Source organism: Aulostomus chinensis, chromosome 1 (assembly GCF_037954235.1).
Source record: "Aulostomus chinensis isolate RoL2024-O1b breed Wild chromosome 1, RoL_Achi_v1.0, whole genome shotgun sequence".
NCBI lineage: Eukaryota > Metazoa > Chordata > Actinopteri > Syngnathiformes > Aulostomidae > Aulostomus > Aulostomus chinensis.
The window spans coordinates 65,479,130-65,498,728 of record NC_141320.1 but is presented as its reverse complement, the minus strand read 5'-3'; the positions used below and the strand labels follow the sequence as shown (position 1 = coordinate 65,498,728).

At 48.4% G+C, this 19,599-nt stretch overlaps 2 protein-coding genes and 1 long non-coding RNA gene across 3 annotated transcripts; all 3 read right to left on the bottom strand.

Annotated features, from left to right (window-relative positions):
- Positions 1-2,268: 2,268 nt before the first annotated feature.
- On the bottom strand, positions 2,269-9,192 carry LOC147272779 (uncharacterized). The gene is made up of 3 exons (XR_015115973.1): positions 8,881-9,192; positions 2,468-2,588; positions 2,269-2,364 (listed from the first exon to the last, which is right to left on the bottom strand). It is a non-coding gene; the product is annotated as an uncharacterized LOC147272779 (long non-coding RNA).
- A 714-nt stretch (positions 9,193-9,906) lies between these two features.
- On the bottom strand, positions 9,907-13,767 carry LOC147272778 (transmembrane protein 182-like). Its single transcript, XM_086202819.1, has 5 exons — positions 13,506-13,767; positions 13,101-13,188; positions 12,726-12,842; positions 12,518-12,655; positions 9,907-10,457 (listed from the first exon to the last, which is right to left on the bottom strand). The coding sequence occupies exons 1-5, from the start codon at positions 13,680-13,682 to the stop codon at positions 10,189-10,191; spliced, it is 789 nt and encodes a 262-aa protein (XP_086058945.1). The 5' UTR covers positions 13,683-13,767; the 3' UTR covers positions 9,907-10,188.
- Positions 13,768-14,973: 1,206 nt separating this feature from the next.
- On the bottom strand, positions 14,974-19,392 carry LOC147272777 (actin-related protein 3). The gene is made up of 12 exons (XM_086201342.1): positions 19,203-19,392; positions 18,759-18,814; positions 18,488-18,612; positions 17,988-18,098; positions 17,796-17,891; positions 17,615-17,722; positions 17,397-17,540; positions 16,478-16,651; positions 16,314-16,406; positions 16,091-16,216; positions 15,920-16,003; positions 14,974-15,480 (listed from the first exon to the last, which is right to left on the bottom strand). Exons 1-12 carry the CDS (start codon positions 19,244-19,246, stop codon positions 15,385-15,387), a joined length of 1,257 nt encoding a protein of 418 aa, XP_086057468.1. The 5' UTR covers positions 19,247-19,392; the 3' UTR covers positions 14,974-15,384.
- Positions 19,393-19,599: the final 207 nt, after the last annotated feature.

The window sequence follows — 19,599 nt, the reverse complement described above, 5'->3', positions numbered from 1 at the left end:
GAAGGCGGCAGGAGCTTCTCCATGCTGCCCACCATCCCCCTTCTGCTCCCCTCAGCCTGTTTACTCGCTTATCTCTCCTTGTCCTGAGCGAATCGATGAGGCACTCGTTAGCTCAGGGATCTTCATTGCCAAGTGTTTGCTCGGAGAAAAGATGGGCCCAGAACAGAGAAGCCTGATGGTTTCAGCTGCCCCGCAAAACCTCCACAAGCGCTGGAGCGGAAACCTCGTCCAGCGTCTAGCGTCCAGTTAGGATGGATGGATCAGGCTCTTCTCTTCACAGTCCGTTACGGCTCTACATCTCTGTCTGCATCAGATTACCATCAGGAGCTCCTGGCGCACCTGAATAGCGACAGTCAGGGTCCTGTTAAAATTCCGTGACACGCAAATTTCGGTATTTCAGAGGCTCTGTCAGCCTGTCGTATCATTCATCACTCAGTGGGATGCACCTGAGGTTCTTCATCTTCTCATTTTGCTTCATCTGGCCATCTTCCATCTTCATTTCATACAAGATTATAGATTTGGAAGTGATTTTAGATCAGCACTCCCACTCCAATTACTGACCTTGGTGGAGACTCAGTGTATAAACGGCACGATGTCACCAAAAATATATGAGCACTCAAACCGGTTGTGTGCAGTTTTGAATGTTTCCTCTCCTCTGGTCAAGCTTTATGAACCTGGCAGCTTGAGTTCAACCACATCCTGGCTCGTAAAAGCCAATCCCATCATCCCCGGGGTGTTGGACGAGGTGGAGGTCAGTCAAACTCTTCCGCACAGAACTGAGAGGAGAAATCTTTTTCATTCGTCTCTCAACTTCTTCTCCAATTGAGCCCATTTGTCTGAGGATCATATTAAACCTGTAGCCACTTTCGAGGGCCTTGTCTGGGCCTGCAGCCATTATCGTGAGAGTCATATCAACGGCGTCCTGGCATCAGAGTGACGGCGACCCTCGTGGCTCCGAGGTTTGCATACAGACGAGGGGCTTATCCTCTTTAATAAATAAACCTGGAACCTAAAATCACAGGAACACAGGAGGGATCATTGCTGCATTGCACTGTGCTCCCCTCCCCTCCTCTCCCCTCCGTCAGAGAGGGATTATCCCTTCCACTTAGTGCACACGCTGCTAATTTCTCCTGCCAGGTTCAACTCCCAGAATGCACTAGGGAGATTGGCTGTCTCGGCTTCTTTTCTTTCTCCTCTCTCCTTGTTGCCAGTCTCTCTCCTTCGCTCTCTCCTCCCCTCCATACCTGGCTCCCCGACTTGTTTTATCTCACTGCTGGTGGGAACACAAACCCCAGTGTTTCTTTCTCCTCATCCTCTTCTTTGATGATGTTTTACAAATTCACTTGGCAGGCTACAGAGGAGACTCAAGGCTGCACGTGTGCACCTAAAAACAAGATTAAGGTGTGCACCTCTCAGAAAACAGGTGTTGTCAGCATCTAACAGGTTGAATTTTCTTTATTCGTACCTGATGCCATCCTTATTTTATGCCTGACAAGACAGCGGGTGCTTGTATTTAGCAGCCGTGAGACTGAGCAGGGGGTTTTGTTCACGGGAACATCTATTCATTTTTCCTTTCTCTTGATAAGTTTTCCGGGGTGAGCAAAAAAGGGAGGGATGCTGCAAACGCATGCAGAATATTATGTTAATGTTCCAAATACATTAATCTCCAGATTCAGATTAAGATACAGGAGGGCCAGAAAGCTCACAGTAGGAGGCGGAAGTTGAGGGTGGGGATGAATCCAACAGGTGCAGGTGGGTCAATCAAACACACCAGCTGTTGCAGGTGAGTTAATCAAACACACCAGCTGTTGCAGGTGAGTTAATCAAACACACCAGCTGTTGCAGGTGAGTTAATCAAACACACCAGCTGTTGAAGGTGGGTCAATCAAACACACCAGCTGTTGAAGGTGGGTCAATCAAACACACCAGCTGTTGCAGGTTGGTTAATCAAACACACCAGCTGTTGAAGGTGAGTTAATCAAACACACCAGCTGTTGCAGGTGAGTTAATCAAACACACCAGCTGTTGAAGGTGGGTCAATCAAACACACCAGCTGTTGCAGGTTGGTTAATCAAACACACCAGCTGTTGAAGGTGAGTTAATCAAACACACCAGCTGTTGCAGGTGAGTTAATCAAACACACCAGCTGTTGCAGGTGAGTTAATCAAACACACCAGCTGTTGAAGGTGGGTGAATCAAACACACCAGCTGTTGAAGGTGGGTGAATCAAACACACCAGCTGTTGAAGGTGAGCTAATCAAACACGCACCACAGTTGGCAGCAGGTTGAGTCACATTTTCAGGAAACACGCCACCTTTTCACAAACGTTGAATCCAAACAAAGACGGCCTCTTTCTCCTGGTGTCTGAATTGATATAAAAGCTATGAATTCCTTCAATCCCATCAAGAAAAACGAACGTGCTCAGGTTCTTAAACGTCAAATTCCTCTGTCAAGGGAACAAACTCACTTTTATTGAGAAGGTGAAGGGACACGGAGACCTCGAGGAATAATCCGCTGCATGTCCCATCACCCTGGAGGAGGCATTCAGGGAGGCAGCGTCCGTCCACCCTCAGCCGCATGCGTGTGACCTGTGAATGTATACAACATACATGACAACGACGTAGTGAGTTCACACCAGCGAGATTGCAGGTTCTCCTCACCTCTGCGATGTATGCATTCGTGTCCTCGCTGTGTTTACTCAGCGCATCAAGTTCGTCTCTCACCTCTGGCTAATTCGCACCCTGCTGATGAATTCTATAAAATCACATCAGCAGCAGAATATACAGTAGGTATCATGCTTTCATGCTCGTTCAGCATGTTTCGTGTGAAAGCGCATTTCCACACGAACGGCATTAAAGTGACATTTGGAAATCAAGGCAGAGGCTGGAGGAATCTGATTTTCTGCATTTGTCTTTAATCAGGACAGGGACTCCGGAAAGTTCTGGGTTTTAGCATCTTGGCAGGAATTTTAATTTGACAACAAAAAGCTAAAGCTTGCTTGATGATGCAACACGTTTTCAACACCAACTCCAACAGGAACGCTGGGTCATCGGCCTTAAGCTGAGCTCCTTTCAAAATAAAACAATCTTTAGCGTCATGGACCAGATTGAAGCACGAAACCTGATGGTTACACATTACAGCCCCTGATTCTGAGCGTGGTTCTGTTGAGGAAAACATTCCAGCTTGGGATTTTGACTTCATAAAATAATAACTCTCGATGATGTAGGAAATATCAAACTTTATCTCCGAAAAAGGAAACAAACAGGAGTGCGAGATTCAGAAATTAAATGCAAGGAAATTCACAAGTTAAACATAAAAGCATGTGACCCTTCTTCTTTTTTTTTTATCTTAGCTGAGTATTTCCTTTAATTTACACACTGAAAAACATCTGGATCTGTGACATCGAGACCTGCTCTGTCTTTGATGGTGAATTAAATGAAACATGTTTCGGGGCATCTCCTCTCAGTGTCGCCCACGGCTGACCTGGCTTTTATTTACATCCCTTCACACACACACACACACACACACACTCCACTTCCCTTTTGTAAACCTCTGTATGAGAACACAGCCTGCATCACAAGTGTTCACCGCTGCCACTGTCGCCGTTATCCCGCCTCCATGGCACATCGCAGGAGCTGCTGCTGAGCTGTTTGTTTAGGAATCTGGGCCCCGAAAATTGTATTCCATCGACCATGCTCGCTATCAACACACAATTATCTGGGTTAATCATGTGGAACTGTGGCAAATTCACCTGGGGCTCAGGAACTAATGACATTCGCGTCTGGCCCTGCTTTAGTGAAATGGCCCCAGCACCTGCAGCAGGAACACCGAGATTGCCAAAGAAAATTTGGTCTCATTTCGTCCTCCTCGACCCCCCCACCCCACCCCCCCAAGCCTCACGCAACCCCTCCCTCCACACACCCTTCACCCTTCCCCCCTTATCCAATCTCTCTCTCTCTGTCTTCCCATTTCCATTCACTTTAAATTTGTTCATCTTTCTTATCTGCTCCTCCTTTTTTTTTTTTTCCTTTCTCTTTTTTATTTGTTTTGTTTCTCTCGTACTTTCATCTCCAGTCGCCAAGTTGCAAGTTCACAACGGCTAGGCGAATGTCAATATTCACGCCTCCCGTATAATCATTACATTTCCAGCTTGGCTGCCTGTGTAACACCTGTACCAACAGTAGATGGTGTAAAGGTGATATAGAAGATGATATCTCTCAATGAATTTGTGACTTTGGTTCCAGACAGACTGCAACTTGTGTTCTCGCTGTATAATTAAGAAAGTGATTGAGTGCAGTCAGCAGGGTGTTGATGCTCTTTTTTTCCCTCCCCATCACGCCGTCTCTCTCCTGTGCTCTTTGTCTTTCTATCACACACACAATCATACACACCACCGACTCATTCCCACCAACTTAGAGGAACTCATAATTATACATCAATACAAACATATGTTTCCCAATCACAGATGCCGTCCATGTGTGAAATGGGTGTCATACCATTGGAGGTCTCATTATTTGAGAACTGTTTGTGTGTGTGTGTGTGTGTGTGAAGACGCTGGCTACCACCCACGCCGGTCACAGTGACTATGTAATATACCTCCTCTGTTGATCATCTCAAGCATGCCGAGCGTTCGGTACAATCATTTGATGGGAGGTGTGAAACCTCCTTTCTTGGGGAATACGTCAGTCGGCGTGGTTCCAGTGGACAGAAGAAGATGAGCTTTCATTCACACCTCCGCCACGGCGACGGCGTCATCGCCGAGCTTTCGGGGAGAGTCACGCTTTGAAAGTGGAGGAGTAAACGACGCGATTCGCCTGTGTAAACCTCAAGAAGTGATCATCCCTGCTCTGAGGGCAGAGTCAGCTCATTCAGAAGTGACACACATCCAGATTGTGGGTTCAAACCCATTTCACGAGGCAGAGAGAGCGATAGAAAGTTTGGCTGCCTCAGAGGAGCTGAGGGTCGACGGCCGGTGTTGGAGGGACGGATTGAAGACCCTCTGGCACCACGACAGGCTCACTCTGCAGTCACTGCAGCAAACCATCACTCCATAGTAAGTGAGTACAAGTATTAGAGGTACAGCACCAGAGAACGCGTAGACTGGAAGACTTATTTCAAAATGACGTGTTCAAGGTGTTTGACTTCTTTCTTGTCTGAGCCAGGGTCCTGTGAGCTGGACACAAAGGCTTCAGGATTGTTGTGTGGTTCCAATGATGAGGATCTGTCATATGGGGGACCCCAAATCTCAGTCTGGGTCTACACTGGTTAGAATTCTGGGCTTTTGCACCCCTCGGCCTTGATCTTGAAATTTAATCAGCGCTCGCACACACACACACACACACACACACACACACACACACACACACACACACACACACACAGAGCGATTAAGTAGTGCTTGAGGCAAGATTTTGTCAAGTCCTCACCTGAGCTTCATCCAATTACAAGCTTCACACACAGGCAAACAAGTACGTGCACCACGTCCAGAGTGGACACGGAGACAGCTCGCCTCAGACAGACCCGGCTTACATCCAGACGCGCCGAACACAGCCCGTCTGCACACACACAGACTTCTACATCCCAGGTTTGGGGCGCTAATTGAAAAATCTTCACCAAAAATAATCAAATTTAAAGCTTAAGGATGCATTCAAGCCCACATAAGATGCAGCATCAGGGCAAACACAGGGAGCTCGCCTTGTTGCTGCGGCAGCGTCTGACATGGTTTAACAGTCTCACAGGATCCATAAAACGCCCCTGAAGGCTCCATATAATCTCTCCTTTTTCCCGCTTAATAGGAGATAATACAAGTGCGCACCCCGATGAATCAATATGCAACAGCGGCTTTGGTTTGATAATTAATACCAGTGTCAGAAATAGATTTGTGATTTGGCAGTGCAGGTCTGATATGACTCTGGTCTCTCTCTCTCTCTCTCTCTCTCTACAACCAACTCCACACATCCCATTGAACTAATCTCATTCTCTTTTTTCCCCCCAATAGCGCTAATTCTTTGACTAAAGCCTGTTATCTCATTAAAGGCCCCGCGATGAGATTCGATGGCATCCTGACATCTGTATTCATTCCCCTCGAAATTAGTCCTGACACAAATTTAATGAAAAAACACTCAGAACAGTGGAGATTAGACGTCATGCCAAGTATCACAGAAGGGAAGAGGGGGGAAAAATCATCTATTTAGTGTTGGTTACATTTTTGGAAGGGTGGATTAGCCCTGTTGCTCCAGTGCCAATACAGTTTTTCGGCGCTTTTTTTGGCCTACATCTGACTCACTTGACACCGAGGAGCACCCCGAGTTTACTGCTGTTGTATTTAAGTGATAATTCAATGTCGTATAAGGGAAGGAGTCAAGCTCCTCTGGCCCTCTGCAGATAAACCCAGGCACACTGAGGAGTGGATCCACCTAACTTCCCACCCCGCCCATCATCACCGCCGCCGCCTCCTCATCTCCTCCGTTATTCCACCACCAACTTCACCCCCTCCTCGCCTCCTGCTCCATCGCCCTCGTCAAAAGCCCGTGTCGGTTGCAGCGCTGATAATTCCCCTCTGTTTGAAAAAAAAAAGAGATGAAAGCGTTCATGGATGAAAGAAACTTGGATTTAATCTTTCTCACTGTCTTCGGCTCTCTCTCTCTCTTCCAGTGTTGATCGTTTTCTTTGGGAAAGGGGTGAGGAAATGAGGGGGGGGGGCACAAGGAGGGGATATGGGAAAGTGTGTAGAAACAGGAGTAATCCCGTTTGGAGCCAGGGGGGCCCAGGTGAGGAGGGGTGAGGCGGCCGGGGTGAGGTTAGTTCAACAGAATGAGTTTACCCTTCAGAGTGTGCACACGGTGACCTGATGAAATAGTGGCCTGCAGAGGAGAGACGCACAGATAAAAGAGCAGCCGTCCCTCTCCGCCGCCTCATTTGGCCCCCGTCATGATAAGAGCCTCAGCACGCAGGTATCAGAGGAGCGATAGAGAGACGACAGGACGGAGGAGAGGAGGGACAGTCACTCACAGTATGGAATTAGACAGTGCTGGTGATGTCACCAGGCGCGGTGACGTGGTGAGGCGCGCGCCCGGGAGGGCTTCAAATGTTCGCTCACTCCTGCTTTTACGTCTGATTTTTATTTCAGGATTTCAGCTGCTTCCCCATCCCGGGCTCGTCAACCTGACATCTCAGCGCGTCTAAGGTCCACCCGGATGCAAGGATGAGCTGAAAAGATGCCGGTGGTCAAAGGTCAAGGTCACTGTCACCTCACAGAAACACTGTGGGTCCTATTTTATTTGACCCAAGCCCTCGAAATCTTAGCATCTTAACACACAGGGCGCACGCGTAGCGACACGAAACGCTAAACTAACTCAACCATGAGAACCGCTTCATCTCTGGTACCTCATTAGCGAGCCTCCATTCCTGCTAGAAAGTTGCGGGAACATTGCGACACACCTGTAAAGTCTCGGTAACCTGCCTGACGCTGCGGCGAGGCGGAGGCAGTCCCTGGATTATATTTCTGATGCAGACTGACACATCTCATCACCCTCCTTCTGCTGAACTGTTGTAAGAGCAGGCCGTGGGCTCGAGGACAGCAGCATCCTCCCAGGAGTGTTGCGTGGCCTCCTCCGAGCGTGTGGGGGTGTTGGATTTTATAGCCGGCAGCTCCTCACTCTGCGAGCCAGGGGCCACTACGGCAGCCAAGCGTGGCTCCGGCCAGCTCGGGCTCATATGTATGGAAAACACACGCCGTGGAGAGCAAAGTCGCAGGGGGTCATGCTAGTCAGAGAGGCTGCCTGAGGTCCTGGTGCAGGTTAGAAGGTCTTGGTTCAGGAGAAGAGGTTAATTTCCTCTACTTGGCTGAGCAAAGGCCCGAATAATTGCACCCCTTGGGTTGGCTTGTGTGTGGTGTGGAGACGGAGCGGCGCCGACCGACCCGAGGAGCAGATAGGGGACGCTGCAGGATGAGCCAAGGTTGAGTCCAGCGCTCACTCCAGCTGTTTAAAGTTATTTGTGCTTTCACGTGCGTGTTCAGCAGAGACGCAGCAGGGATTACAAGCCGAGAAATGTTTAGATTGCCACGTTAATCTGAAGCTTCAGATGTTAAAGTGCACAGCTTCTCCCTCCAGCTACTGATGCTGACAGAGAGGAAAGAAAAGGACTGGGTGAGGTCTGATTCGGGGGAAGGGAAAAGAGTCAGTTGCCAATTTGAAAGATATGAAAATCCCCTCCTGGAATGCTTAAAGATGTATAATATGAATATAAACTAGATGCAGATGTGATTTTAACACACGTTTACAGTTTTAAAGCATCTTTTCCTGGACAGATCCGTGTTATTAGCCTTCTGTGTCACACTGGAGGTCCGAGTGTGAGGGGGCTATGAATTAGCAACAAATCATTTCCTCCACCAAAGATGTCTGACTGCTTGCAGGGTTATGCAAAACTACAATGCTGAACATGGTGGAGGGTGAAGAGCAGCCCAGAAAAAACACACTCAGTTTTGGGGTGGCTCTGTTCAGTCGAGGCAAAATCAACTTATTCTACATCCGCTTTGGTCGAGAGGAACGTGCCCTCCTTGCCCGCCACGCAGGTCGCCAGCTCTTTTCTTTCACACAAATCAGCCGCAGACCCCAGGAGGCCCAAGCAAGAAGCCTCCTTGCTCCCATACTTTGCTGTGTGCAACTGCGGCGTTTGTGCAGGAGTGACGGCGACGATCCTGCTTCCAAACCAACTGACACCAAGTTTTACCTTGTAGAATTCACTACTACGACTCATTAAATCACCCTGGCTGCTGGCGGCAGTGATGGAGGGTGGGGTGGGGGGGTGACAGAGGAATATAGGCTGGGTGAGGCCCGGGGACGTGAGTGTGACACGCTCAGGTGTAATTATACTCACCTACTTCACAAGCCAGACAAAGAGCTGGAGAATCACGGGTGACATGAAAGTAGACGCAAAGCCGAGCTGACGACCCTGTCCTCCCACCTTCTTCACTTCCTCTTGTCTCTCTCTCTCTCTCTCTCGTCACTCTATCATCTCAACTTCTCACTTCTGTTTGCCTTTTCCAATTATCAAGGTGCGACTGCGGGCTTCCACAATCCCCCTAAACATCTATACTGGAACCGAGGAAGACGGAGAGCGAGCGAAAAAAAAAGAGTCTTTTTCAGTAGTTTTTCAGGGAGATTTCAGGGTTTCATTAATTATCACTTACAAATGTCTCTCCTGATTACAACACCTCTGCAAACTTTTGCCACAAAGAAGTCGGACATCAAGCATTACCCTGATGCAACACTGCCCTCTAGTGGCGCCACAGCACGTAACACACACGCCACAAGGCCTTCCTGTCAGAAAATGGATGATGACAGTCTAATTTATTATCATCCCCATCCCTTTGACCCGGTATTTCACTTCTTCAACCTGATATCCGACTGACAGGCAGGCGCCCTCCGTCTCTCAACACCAGGCTTCTTTTGACCACTTTTGTCAAAACTGATATATCAATTATCATAAGAGCAGAGAGGGAGTGGTGATCACAACCGGATCTGTTAAACAGATTAGAAAAACCATTTATAGTGACTGTCTTCAATTAGGTCTTCCAATTATCCCCAGAGTGGAGGGAGAGGTGGTCTCATTGGCACTTTGATTGAACGCCTTCTAATCAAACGACAACTGGTGTAGGAGGAACCGACGTGAAGAGCAACAGAAACGTGTCTCCAAGGACATGACGCAGGGACAGCACCTCACCGTGCACGGCGCGCTCACGGGCTTTTATCTGACCTTTATTTACATTCAGAACAATCTCTTCTTTACAGCGTCGACCTGGAGAGTGCAGACGGCACAAGCAGATGATGAAGAGAAGTGGAGATTGAAAGGTAAAATGTGAGTGAAATGAAGTCCAAAAAAAAAACAAAAAAACCCAAAGATAATAAAAGATGCATACTTCAAAAGGTTTGGACCAAAGAATATTCTCTAGCGCAGAAGAACCCTGTCCCAAAGTCAACCCCAGCGGGACATTACTGATGGATGAACCTACATTTGCTCCCACGGTTCTGCGGGTCCGAAACTCGGCCCTGAAACTCCGATTGAGGCGGGGACACAGGTTGAGCTAAACCACTTTAGACATTGATGAGAAGTTTATTCTCTGACAAAGTGTCGCTTTAATCCATCAAAGGAGGCACAGAGACGAGGACCGAAGTCTCTCCGCGCTCAGAGGAGCACCGTGTAGGCCTCAGGAGTTTCCCGTCTCTTCTCCAGACGGAGAATCCGAGTACTCTGGCCGACCAGGAGGAAGAGGAGGCCGGCCAGCAGCCAGAAGAAGATGGCCACCGGAGCCAAGAGGAAGGAGGGACCGTGCTGGACAGTGAGGTGGAAGGAGGGACAGCGGGACACTCGCTGATGGAGGACAAACTGTTCCAGAGTGTCCAGGACCTGAACCCACATCAGATACATCAGCAGGACCGCCAGCAGACCCAGACCTGAAAGGAATAGCCCTAATTAAAGTCAAGCCAACAACGATTTTTCAGGGACGGACCCCCCAGGAATGTAGACCTGATGGGTCTGGTTCTGACTGGAGCAAAACCCTAAGATTTTCTTTTTTTATGATTTTATTTATTGCCATTAATTGCCAACTGATGACAGACAACAGTGAGGATAAATCAAGGTTATTAACGATGAGCTAGATTTAGGGGGAAGATGACACTCAGATTGATCTGATCAGAAGAGGACGGGGGGCCGTTCTGAGACCATAAGGGATTTTAAAAACAGGACAAAGTTGAAGTGGATTAAACTGAGATGCTTGTTTATGAGGGGACTCGGGATGCAGAGGAGTGAATATCAGTTTATACAGCAGCGCTGCAACGGCACTTTAATGCGCTTTTCTGCAGCTCAGGATCAGGACCAGGATCAGGACCACATCTCTTCACTGACACGAGAACCAAACCGAGGCACCGCCACATTGAGGAGTTTTAACACCTCGGCCCAGGTGGAGGTGATCCTCCTCCAACGAGCCTCGCACCTGATGCCCCTCAGCTAATCAGGAACAGCCTTTTGAAGCTTTAAACCGCAGTTTCTCCAGTTCAAATCTTCCAAAAGTGATAAACCATGAATTGTAGATTTAGAAGGTCTGACAAGAGGATTTTAACTGCATGTTTTCAAATAATTTTGCTAAAAAGGAAATTAAGAAATTGACTCTAAAATAAAGATCTGAAGCTTAAATACGGATTAATTATAGCTTCTTTAATTTTTTCAGCACAAATAAAATCTAGTTTTCATCACTGCTGTTTTAAAGTAAAGTGAAATAAAAACTCATGAACTGAGCAAATCCCTCTTCTGTCTTCCTGTCATTCTTTTGTCAGCAGCCAGAATCATGAATATAACATGAAGACATCCGTTGTCGTCGTCAACTTCTCCCACTTATCAGGTGGGTCCAGGTCGTGGGGGCAGCAGCCTCAGCAGCGAAGCCCAGACCGTTCCCTTCCCCAGCCACTTCCACCAGCTCTTCCGGGGGAATCCCAAGGCGTTCCCAGGCCATCCGAGAGATATAATCCCTTCGGCGTGTCCTGGGTCGGCCCCGAGGCCTCCTCCCAGTCGGACATGCCTGGAACACCTCCCTCCCCCAGCAAGAGTTGGAGGTTGTGGCTTGATGAAGCTAACAGGACCGCATCATCCGCAAAAAGCAGAGACGACACCTTCCCGCCACCAAACTCGACCCCCTCCGCCACCCGGCTGCGCTTAAAAATTCTGTCCATAAAAGTTATGAACAGAACCGGTGACAAAGGGCAGCCTTGGCAGAGTCCAACCCTCACCGGGAACGAGTCCGACTCACTGCCGGGAACACGGACCAGACTCTCACTCCTCTGATAAGGGGCCATCCACCCCACACTCCCGGAGTACCCCCCCACAGGGTGCTCCTGGGAACACATAACGGGGGAGATGATTGGACGGTGGAAGGAATATTTTGGATGATACATTCATCACACACAAAAATCCTGTATTTCATGTGCAACTCCACCAAGTTTGGCATTGATGGGTGAGGACTAATTAGGAGCCTTCAGGTGCAAGCAGTTTCTGCCTGGCAACAGACTCGTTGTCCAAACGAGCTTCTCAGTTTATTACTTTTAAGCGTGGTGAGTCCAACTGACAACAACATTTAACCCCGCACGAGGTTTTATTGTACATCCACTATCCCGTGTTCCCGAGGCCGGGGCTTTACAGTGATGGCCACTTCTGCACGTGGCAGTCAAGGTTTCGTTTCCACACGACAGCCGAGCGGCGCCTGAACAACGTGGCTCCTTCAGTCTCACCTGCACTAACACATATCCCCCTGAATATGGAAAAAGAAGAGATACTTGTCACATATTAGCACCAAAAATAGCACCGCGGTGGCAGGCATGTGCTGCTGCTGGATGATCAGGAACAGCAGCACATGCACCCGATTCATTTGTGGGGGCAGAAACTCAAAAACAATGAAAAAACATTTAGATTATTTTTTGTTTGCATCTTTTCAACTCTGATTTAAACAGATCTATGTCCTTACCGCCAAAAAGCTGGAGGGCCCCGCCCACTTTATAGAGCTTGTGGTTGCCCAGCGGACCAGCGCAGATGACGATGAACCCGCCGACCACGACCGCTGCCACACCTGCCACGAGGAAGATGCTCCAGAAGGTTCTGAACACTGGTGAAAACAACAGCCGTGAAAGATTTCATGTCCCAACAGCTGGAATGTAGAGGAGTAGAGAACTGACCGATGGCGGCGTGACGCTCGTACGCCGCTGCCGGTAAACTGGGTGAACCCAATTGGTCATGAGCAGGGAACGGGAAGAGGAACGCTGACTGGCACACCTTCACCGGTGGCTGCTGAGCTGGAGAGAAAGAGGAGCTTTTTAAAAAGGCACACGCCAACTTTTTGGGGAACGCAGTTGTTGTCCATCGTCTCCAGAACCAGACAAGGAGAAAGAGACCCTTGACTCTGTGCTGCACAGGCCCTGCGCTAGTTAGCTTAGCACAATGAATGGAAGCCGGTGGGCAGGTTAGCGTCTCGTTGACTGGCTCTGGAGAGGAGACGACAAAAAGGGTGACATGTTCCTTTAAGGCCCTCAGACGTGAAGGAATGTTCTTACAGCTCCAAAGATCCCAAATGGAGAGTTCCTGAGAACGAGCCGAGTAGGAGCATCGCCAGAACAGTCCCTCGTGAAAGATCCGCACGTCCTGGAGCCAGACAACACACCGTCGACGGCTTACTTCAGTTTTAATATGCACTTGCACAAAAGAGTAAATCTCCACAACACTGGTAAAGTCCTCCTCTCATCGTGTTTACTTGTCTGAGTCAAAGGTTTAAGGCAACTGAAGTGGAGTTTTCTAACTCAGAGAATGAGAAAATCTTTATTATGATCAAATTTGTTCAAATTTGCAAAACAAGACGCCAGAAAAGAACCTGGAGAGGCCTCAGACGTCTGAGAGGGGGCTCTCTTACGGTAGTTGCAGCTTTGTCTGCGGTTCCCTGCATGCACAGTTGGAGGGATCTAGTACAGAACCACTGATACCTCAGCACCGCCTCCCCCCTGGTGGTCTGCCCGGCTGCAGGACTCAGCCGCCAGCAGCCAGTACTCCGTCCCGCAGGACAGCAGCGTGGACAGAAATCCAACAGCTCCGAAGAAGAGAGCAAAGAAGAGTAGAACCTTCAGCCTGTCAGAGGGAGACATGTTTGTTCCATCGATGGTTCCTGCTAGAACGTCATGTTTTCTCTGCTACTAGACTCCCACCAGCTTGTTCCTCTCTGACCAATCAGGAAGCAGCACGGCTACAGTTACCGCTCACCCTAAAATAACACCGTTAATAATAGACACACATGATACGGAGGAAGTAAAAATAAAAACACAAGTCACAAATGTAGAAATACCTCCTCGGCATTTATTAGAATGCCAGCATTGAAATCCAGATTTGGTACAGTACAAGGTAATCCAGTATTACTGCGATCCAGGCAACAGTGACGGTCCAACAACAGTCAAACTGCATCTTCATATATTAATATTTCATCGTGACGAGTTGTTCAGGAAGATGATTAGTACAAATAAAAAGTACGAAGAGAAGTGGGATTAGTCACAAAGCTGCAGGGGGGAAAAAATACAGACACCGGACCAGATTTACAGCCTTCAAATGGACCTGTTAGGGTTTTTGGGATTTTCATTCCGGGACTCAGCTGGAGAAATCACTTCATGAGGGTCCGAACAGCTTTTTCAAGAATCAATTCAAGCAAAACCACGGGACAGAAACCAGATGTTTGCCCTCAACCATCACAGCTAAACTGCCAGTTTCACCAGCACCTCTGTGCCCACGGCAACCCAGAGCCACTTCAGACTATCTGTGAATGGTCGACACTCGATGGGACTGTTTATTCTCTAAATTGTTGGGTTTTTTGACCTTTTGGGTGCAGCCTGTGGAGCTGAATAACACCAGATTACTTGGAAAATCCCACTCTTCTGATTGGCCCACTTCTAGAAGATGGCATTTAGGTGGCACAGAACCCAGAGGATGCACCGATGTCTCGGCCCTGGGTCCAAACCAGTGACGTCGGCTTTATCAATGCTCTTTTTCCATGATATTCTTGTTACCCTGGCACCGGGGGGGTGACGGTCAACAAAAACAACACGAATAAAACAAGCGCGTTGGCAAAAACAGCCCGTCTTTATCAGTGTTGGCCAAATTATGGTGAAAGCATCAGCATCGGCTTGTGATTTCACAATGGGTGCATCCCCTCTCCAAGCAGAACATGTGAAACATTCATGTCATGAAACTTTGGCTAGAACATAGAGAACAGAAACAGGCCCCCCTCAATGCCTGGCGGATCCTAATAAATATCCCCCCCCCCCCCGATCCCAACAGACAGGACACAAAAAAGCAGGAAGGGTGAGGATGTCTGGTGGGCTCGTCTGTTTTTTTGTTTTTGTTTTTTTTAATGTCTGCACCCATGTGACGGTGGGAAGATGTGTAGAGAAAAAAACGTCCTGGTTCTGCTCTGTTTAAGAACACAGCAACAACCCAACCCCTCTACACACACACGCGCACGCACGCACACACACATCTATACAGGACTTGATGAAGTACACGTTACCACCCTGTGAGTATTAGAAGGACAAACACCAGCCAGGCACGCAGAAATGAAAGATTGATCAGCTATGATGAACCTACGAGCAGTAAACATGTTATGTGAGGATCCTTTGGGCTGAGTCACCTCGCTCCTCTTTAATTTGTGAGGATTTCACCTCTGTTTGTTTGGTCCACTGTTGCTCTATCCGATTCTGTCTGACGGAGCATCCGTGCAAAGGCTCATGGGACTTCCACGGCATATATGAGGTCTTGCAGCTCCTCTTCTCTCCCCCTCCAATAACGGGCGCGTCCCCAAGCCTAAGACATGACTCCGAATACTGGGTTGTGGCGGCAGATGCTGGGTCCGATCTCCTCGTAGTCTTTCTTGGTGTGACACACCTGGTAAAACTCCGGCTGGTGAGACAAAGTGCAGACGTCAATCGGCGCTGAGGGACTGATGTGGAAGACATGACAAAAACATCAAACGCGCACAAATTTCTGCTCATGTTGAACTTCACTTAAAGCACCATCACAAACAATATTTGATTTTGTTTTCAAAATGTAGTGCTAAATCGAGGAGATGGCCAGTACAATCAAGCAGTTCCTGCAGCACTGGGCAGTTCTACTGGAAAGATCCCCTTCTTGTGCAGTTCCCTTGCAGCACTGAATGGTTACAGCGACACATTCAGTCAGTGCTCCTTCGCTTGAGTTCCAGCTTCACAATTTTATCCAAAACCTGCCCCAAAATGGGTTCTTCGATGACCCGCATTTGACTGTGCGTGTTTGCGTCCATGCATTCTGTGGTGATTGTGGCCGGACCGCCCCCTCCTGATGGATGAGTGGTGATACTCACGGTAGAAGCCAGCATGGAGCCTCCGAACCACACGGCGTACCTCTGCATGTGATGAGTGATGACCTGCACGTCGATGGGCTTCGGCTGCAAAAGACAGAAGAGTTAATGTTCATGCTGAGTCACCCCCCCCCCGCCCCCAAGGTCACTGCAGCCCCCATCTCTGCTCCACACCTTCAGCTTGCCGCCGCTCAGCTCTTCGCTAATTTTCAGCCGTGCGTCAACGGTCCTCTTGAGGTCCCGCTGCAGGCGTCTGCCGAAGTCCCTGAACATGGTGGAGCCTCCCGACAGCACAATGTTCTGAGGCACAGTCCACACTTAGCGTGTTAGCCACACACGTTACCATCGTATAAAGAGAGACAGGTGTGTGTGTGTGTGTGCGTGTGTGCGCGCGTACCTTGTAGAGCGGACGCCGGACATCAATGGGGCAGTTCTGGATGACCTCGTCCACCACCTCTGAGATGGGCTGGGTGAAGTCTGGGTTGGCAAACTGGAGGAGATAAAAGACATGAGGGCATCTGTCAGGCTCCTCACCACCACGTCACACTCGCTGCGCCTCACCTCAGGATGGAAGAAGATCTCGGGCCCCAGGAAGCGCTCGTAGCCCACGTCGATGTTGAACTCCTTCTTGGTGATGGCGTTGACGCCCGTGTACTGCTTGATCCACTTGGAGCCGTCGGTGTCGTACTTGTTAAACTCCTTCACCAGGTCGGGGCAGACGTAGCTGAAGCGCTCCTGCAGACAGACACGGGTCAGGGCGGCTGCAGGACCTACACGTCTGATGCGCCGTCTGTTTTCTGACTCTTAATGCAAAGTATTTGCTTCCTTCTCATCTCTGGTCAACAACAATGACACAAACTAAGATAAATAAAGGCCAAAGACATAAATCAATGACAAATTAATACCTGCTGGTAATTCAGGATGCTTATCCATGTCAATTAGTACATTTATTTGTCAGTATTTTAAATTTAATTTTGTATTTCTTTCCCAAATCCTAATCCTCAATCCTGCATACATGAATAAATCTAAGAACTCTTCAAATACAACATTAAACCAAATGTGAAATGTAGAAAGAGCAGTTTTCTTTACCATCTTATTTAAAAATAGTATTTATTGTATTGCAAACGCTACAATACTTTGACAAGGATTTCCAAGTACACAAACATGTAACTAAATAATAAATACATCATATTTAATCATTCATGTGTTTGATGATTTATTTATATTTGAGTCATTTGTTTTCCCGTCATTTTCCATCAGGGCCTTGAGAGACTTGCTGGCTCCTGTACCTCCACTGACCTCTAGTGGCCACACTGACAAATGCATGACAGCGTCAGCAGAGTTGACATCATTTCCATTCCTGGGTCCTTCTTTACGTGGGCGTGGAAAGAGGAACCTTTAAGACTCAAAGTGCCTGCTGGAGTCCTTAAACTGATCTGAGTACAGCCACGTCAGGTCACTTTCAGGAAGACTCACTGACCTTGACAGCTTTGGCGGTCTCCAGGGACTGCTCCGGAGGAATCCCCACCTCGCGCTCCCTCAGCAGCTGTTGGATGAAGTAGGTGATGTCTCGACCAGCGATGGGGATGTGTTTAATGCAGCTACCGATGACGTATCCTTCTGCCTGGAGCAGAAAATAGACACTCATTTAGGGTCAAGAATGAGCCAAACGGGACCCGCCCAGAATGGGGGACGTACCACAGGGATGACGTGTGTGACTCCGTCTCCGCTGTCAATCACGGTGCCCGTCAGTGTCCTCTCGCCCACCTGTCTGGATGTCCAGGAGGCAGCCAGCGCCAGGACAGCCTGACAGACAACAACCAGGACTCAATAACAACCTCTGAGGGACATTTGATTCTGGTCCTGGAAGGACGGGTACCTGAACAGCGATGTAGAGCCCCGGCACATTGAACGACTCAAACATGATCTCAGCTGTGTACTCCCTGTTTTCTGGTGTATTGAGGGGGGGCTCTGTCTGGTGGGGGACACACAAACATCACGTGAACAAAGTCGCGCCGATGTGGTGCAGCGTGAGTGGCAGGTGACTGAAACCTGGAGAAAGTCAGATTACCAAGAGGAAATAATGATCTTCAGGTTCTGCCCGCAGATACTTGAAGATGACCTGCTCCATGAACCTCTCCATCAGGTCCCAGTCCTCCACGATGCCATGACGGATCGGCCACTGGGGAGGAGTCAACACATGTCAATCATCTGCATCCCAACACACCAGAAAAGAAGTGGTTGACAAGCATCGCAGTTTTCTTTCAGCTGGTCATTTCCTGTTTGTCTGAGCTGATTTAATGGCTGCTGGTTCTTTGTGTTCCCTTAACCCAGGGGTGGGCAACCATGTGCCATGGAGGGCCGTGTGTATGCAGGTTTTCCTTCCAACCCAACACTTTAACAGGTGATTCCACTGATTAACACACCTTCAGCCACAGAGGAGTGTTAATCAGTGAGGTCACCTGTTAAAGTGTTTGCTTGGAAGGAAAACCTGCATACACACGGCCCTCCATGGCACATGGTTGCCCACCCCTGCCTGAACACATCTTGGTTGTGACGACTCCTATCTACCTTAGTTGAGTATGACGGTTTATCGATGGCTTCATCTCCGATGAAAAAATCCAGATCATCCACCCCCTTCATCATCCTGCGCTGGGCCTGGTCTCCCACCTTAGCCGATTCTTTGATTGCAATACCTGATGATTAAACACAGCAGAAAAAAATTGAATTAAAATCGATAAAAACAAAATGAAATGACAAACAGCTGACCATTGATAAACCTTACTGAGAGTCAGTCCGTAAGCTGCACCGTCCTGACACTTATCAACGACTCGTTACTTACATGACGGGATGATGAACTGTGGTTCTGTGTTTCCTGCATATCCGAGCTTTGTGTACCTAAGGAGGGACAAATCCCGGTAAATGCTTCAATCAGATTTGCTGTTCCAGCATTTGCTGGCAACAACTGGTTGAGCGAACAACAGCTGAGATAATCCGGATATTGTGGTTTCAGCTGGAGGGGAGACCAGGAAGTAGCATTAGCTTCAGGAGCTAATGCAAATCGTAGTGAGAAAGCATTCTTCAGGAATTAAAAAAGACACAGTTGGACATTAAATGTGTGAACTCGCAACATAACAACACGGTTAATAACCAGAATTAGAGAGGTAAATGTGCCTAAATGACTTTATCTTAGCACCGCTCCGGCTAAACAGCTTCACAGCAGGGCGTTAGCTGGAAGTTTGACAGCTAGGCTAACGCTAACTAGCATTCCATTCGCCGTACTTACCCTGTGCCACAGTCGACAACGCAAGCCGGTAACCGACCAGCCATAGTCGCTCTCCTGTTATTCGACAAGAGGAGAAAATATCAGGTAACGGATCTGGAAGGATGTCCCGACAAGAACTGATTAGTGTCGCCGCCGCAGCCTCAATGAAGAGCAGCTACGACCGATCCAGGAGCGCTTCCGGGTTCCGAGAAATTTGTTCTAGTGCAAAGTCAGCAGGTCCGGAGGACAAATACCGCCACCGAGTGGCCGGAGATTGTTACTGCAACATAATATCCCAATATTACTATATATATTACAAATATTCCTCTCTTCCTCCCCCTCCTACGACTACAAGTAATAATAATAATTAAAAATAGATGAAAAGGATAGTCAAATAATAATCGTTTTCAGCACTTTT

Excerpts from the sequence above, each read along its gene's own strand:
- LOC147272778 (XM_086202819.1), bottom strand. The coding sequence starts at position 13,682 with ATGTCTCCCTCTGACAGGCTGAAGGTTCTACTCTTCTTTGCTCTCTTC. Across the intron at positions 13,189-13,505 it reads AGGTATCAGTGGTTCTGTAC|GACGTGCGGATCTTTCACGA; the intron begins TAGATCCCTCCA and ends GTCTGGCTCCAG. Across the intron at positions 12,843-13,100 it reads CATTTGGGATCTTTGGAGCT|CTCAGCAGCCACCGGTGAAG; the intron begins GTAAGAACATTC and ends CTTTCTCTCCAG.
- LOC147272777 (XM_086201342.1), bottom strand. The coding sequence starts at position 19,246 with ATGGCTGGTCGGTTACCGGCTTGCGTTGTCGACTGTGGCACAGG. Across the intron at positions 18,815-19,202 it reads GTTGTCGACTGTGGCACAGG|GTACACAAAGCTCGGATATG; the intron begins GTAAGTACGGCG and ends GTCCCTCCTTAG. Across the intron at positions 18,613-18,758 it reads ACAGTTCATCATCCCGTCAT|GTATTGCAATCAAAGAATCG; the intron begins GTAAGTAACGAG and ends TTTAATCATCAG.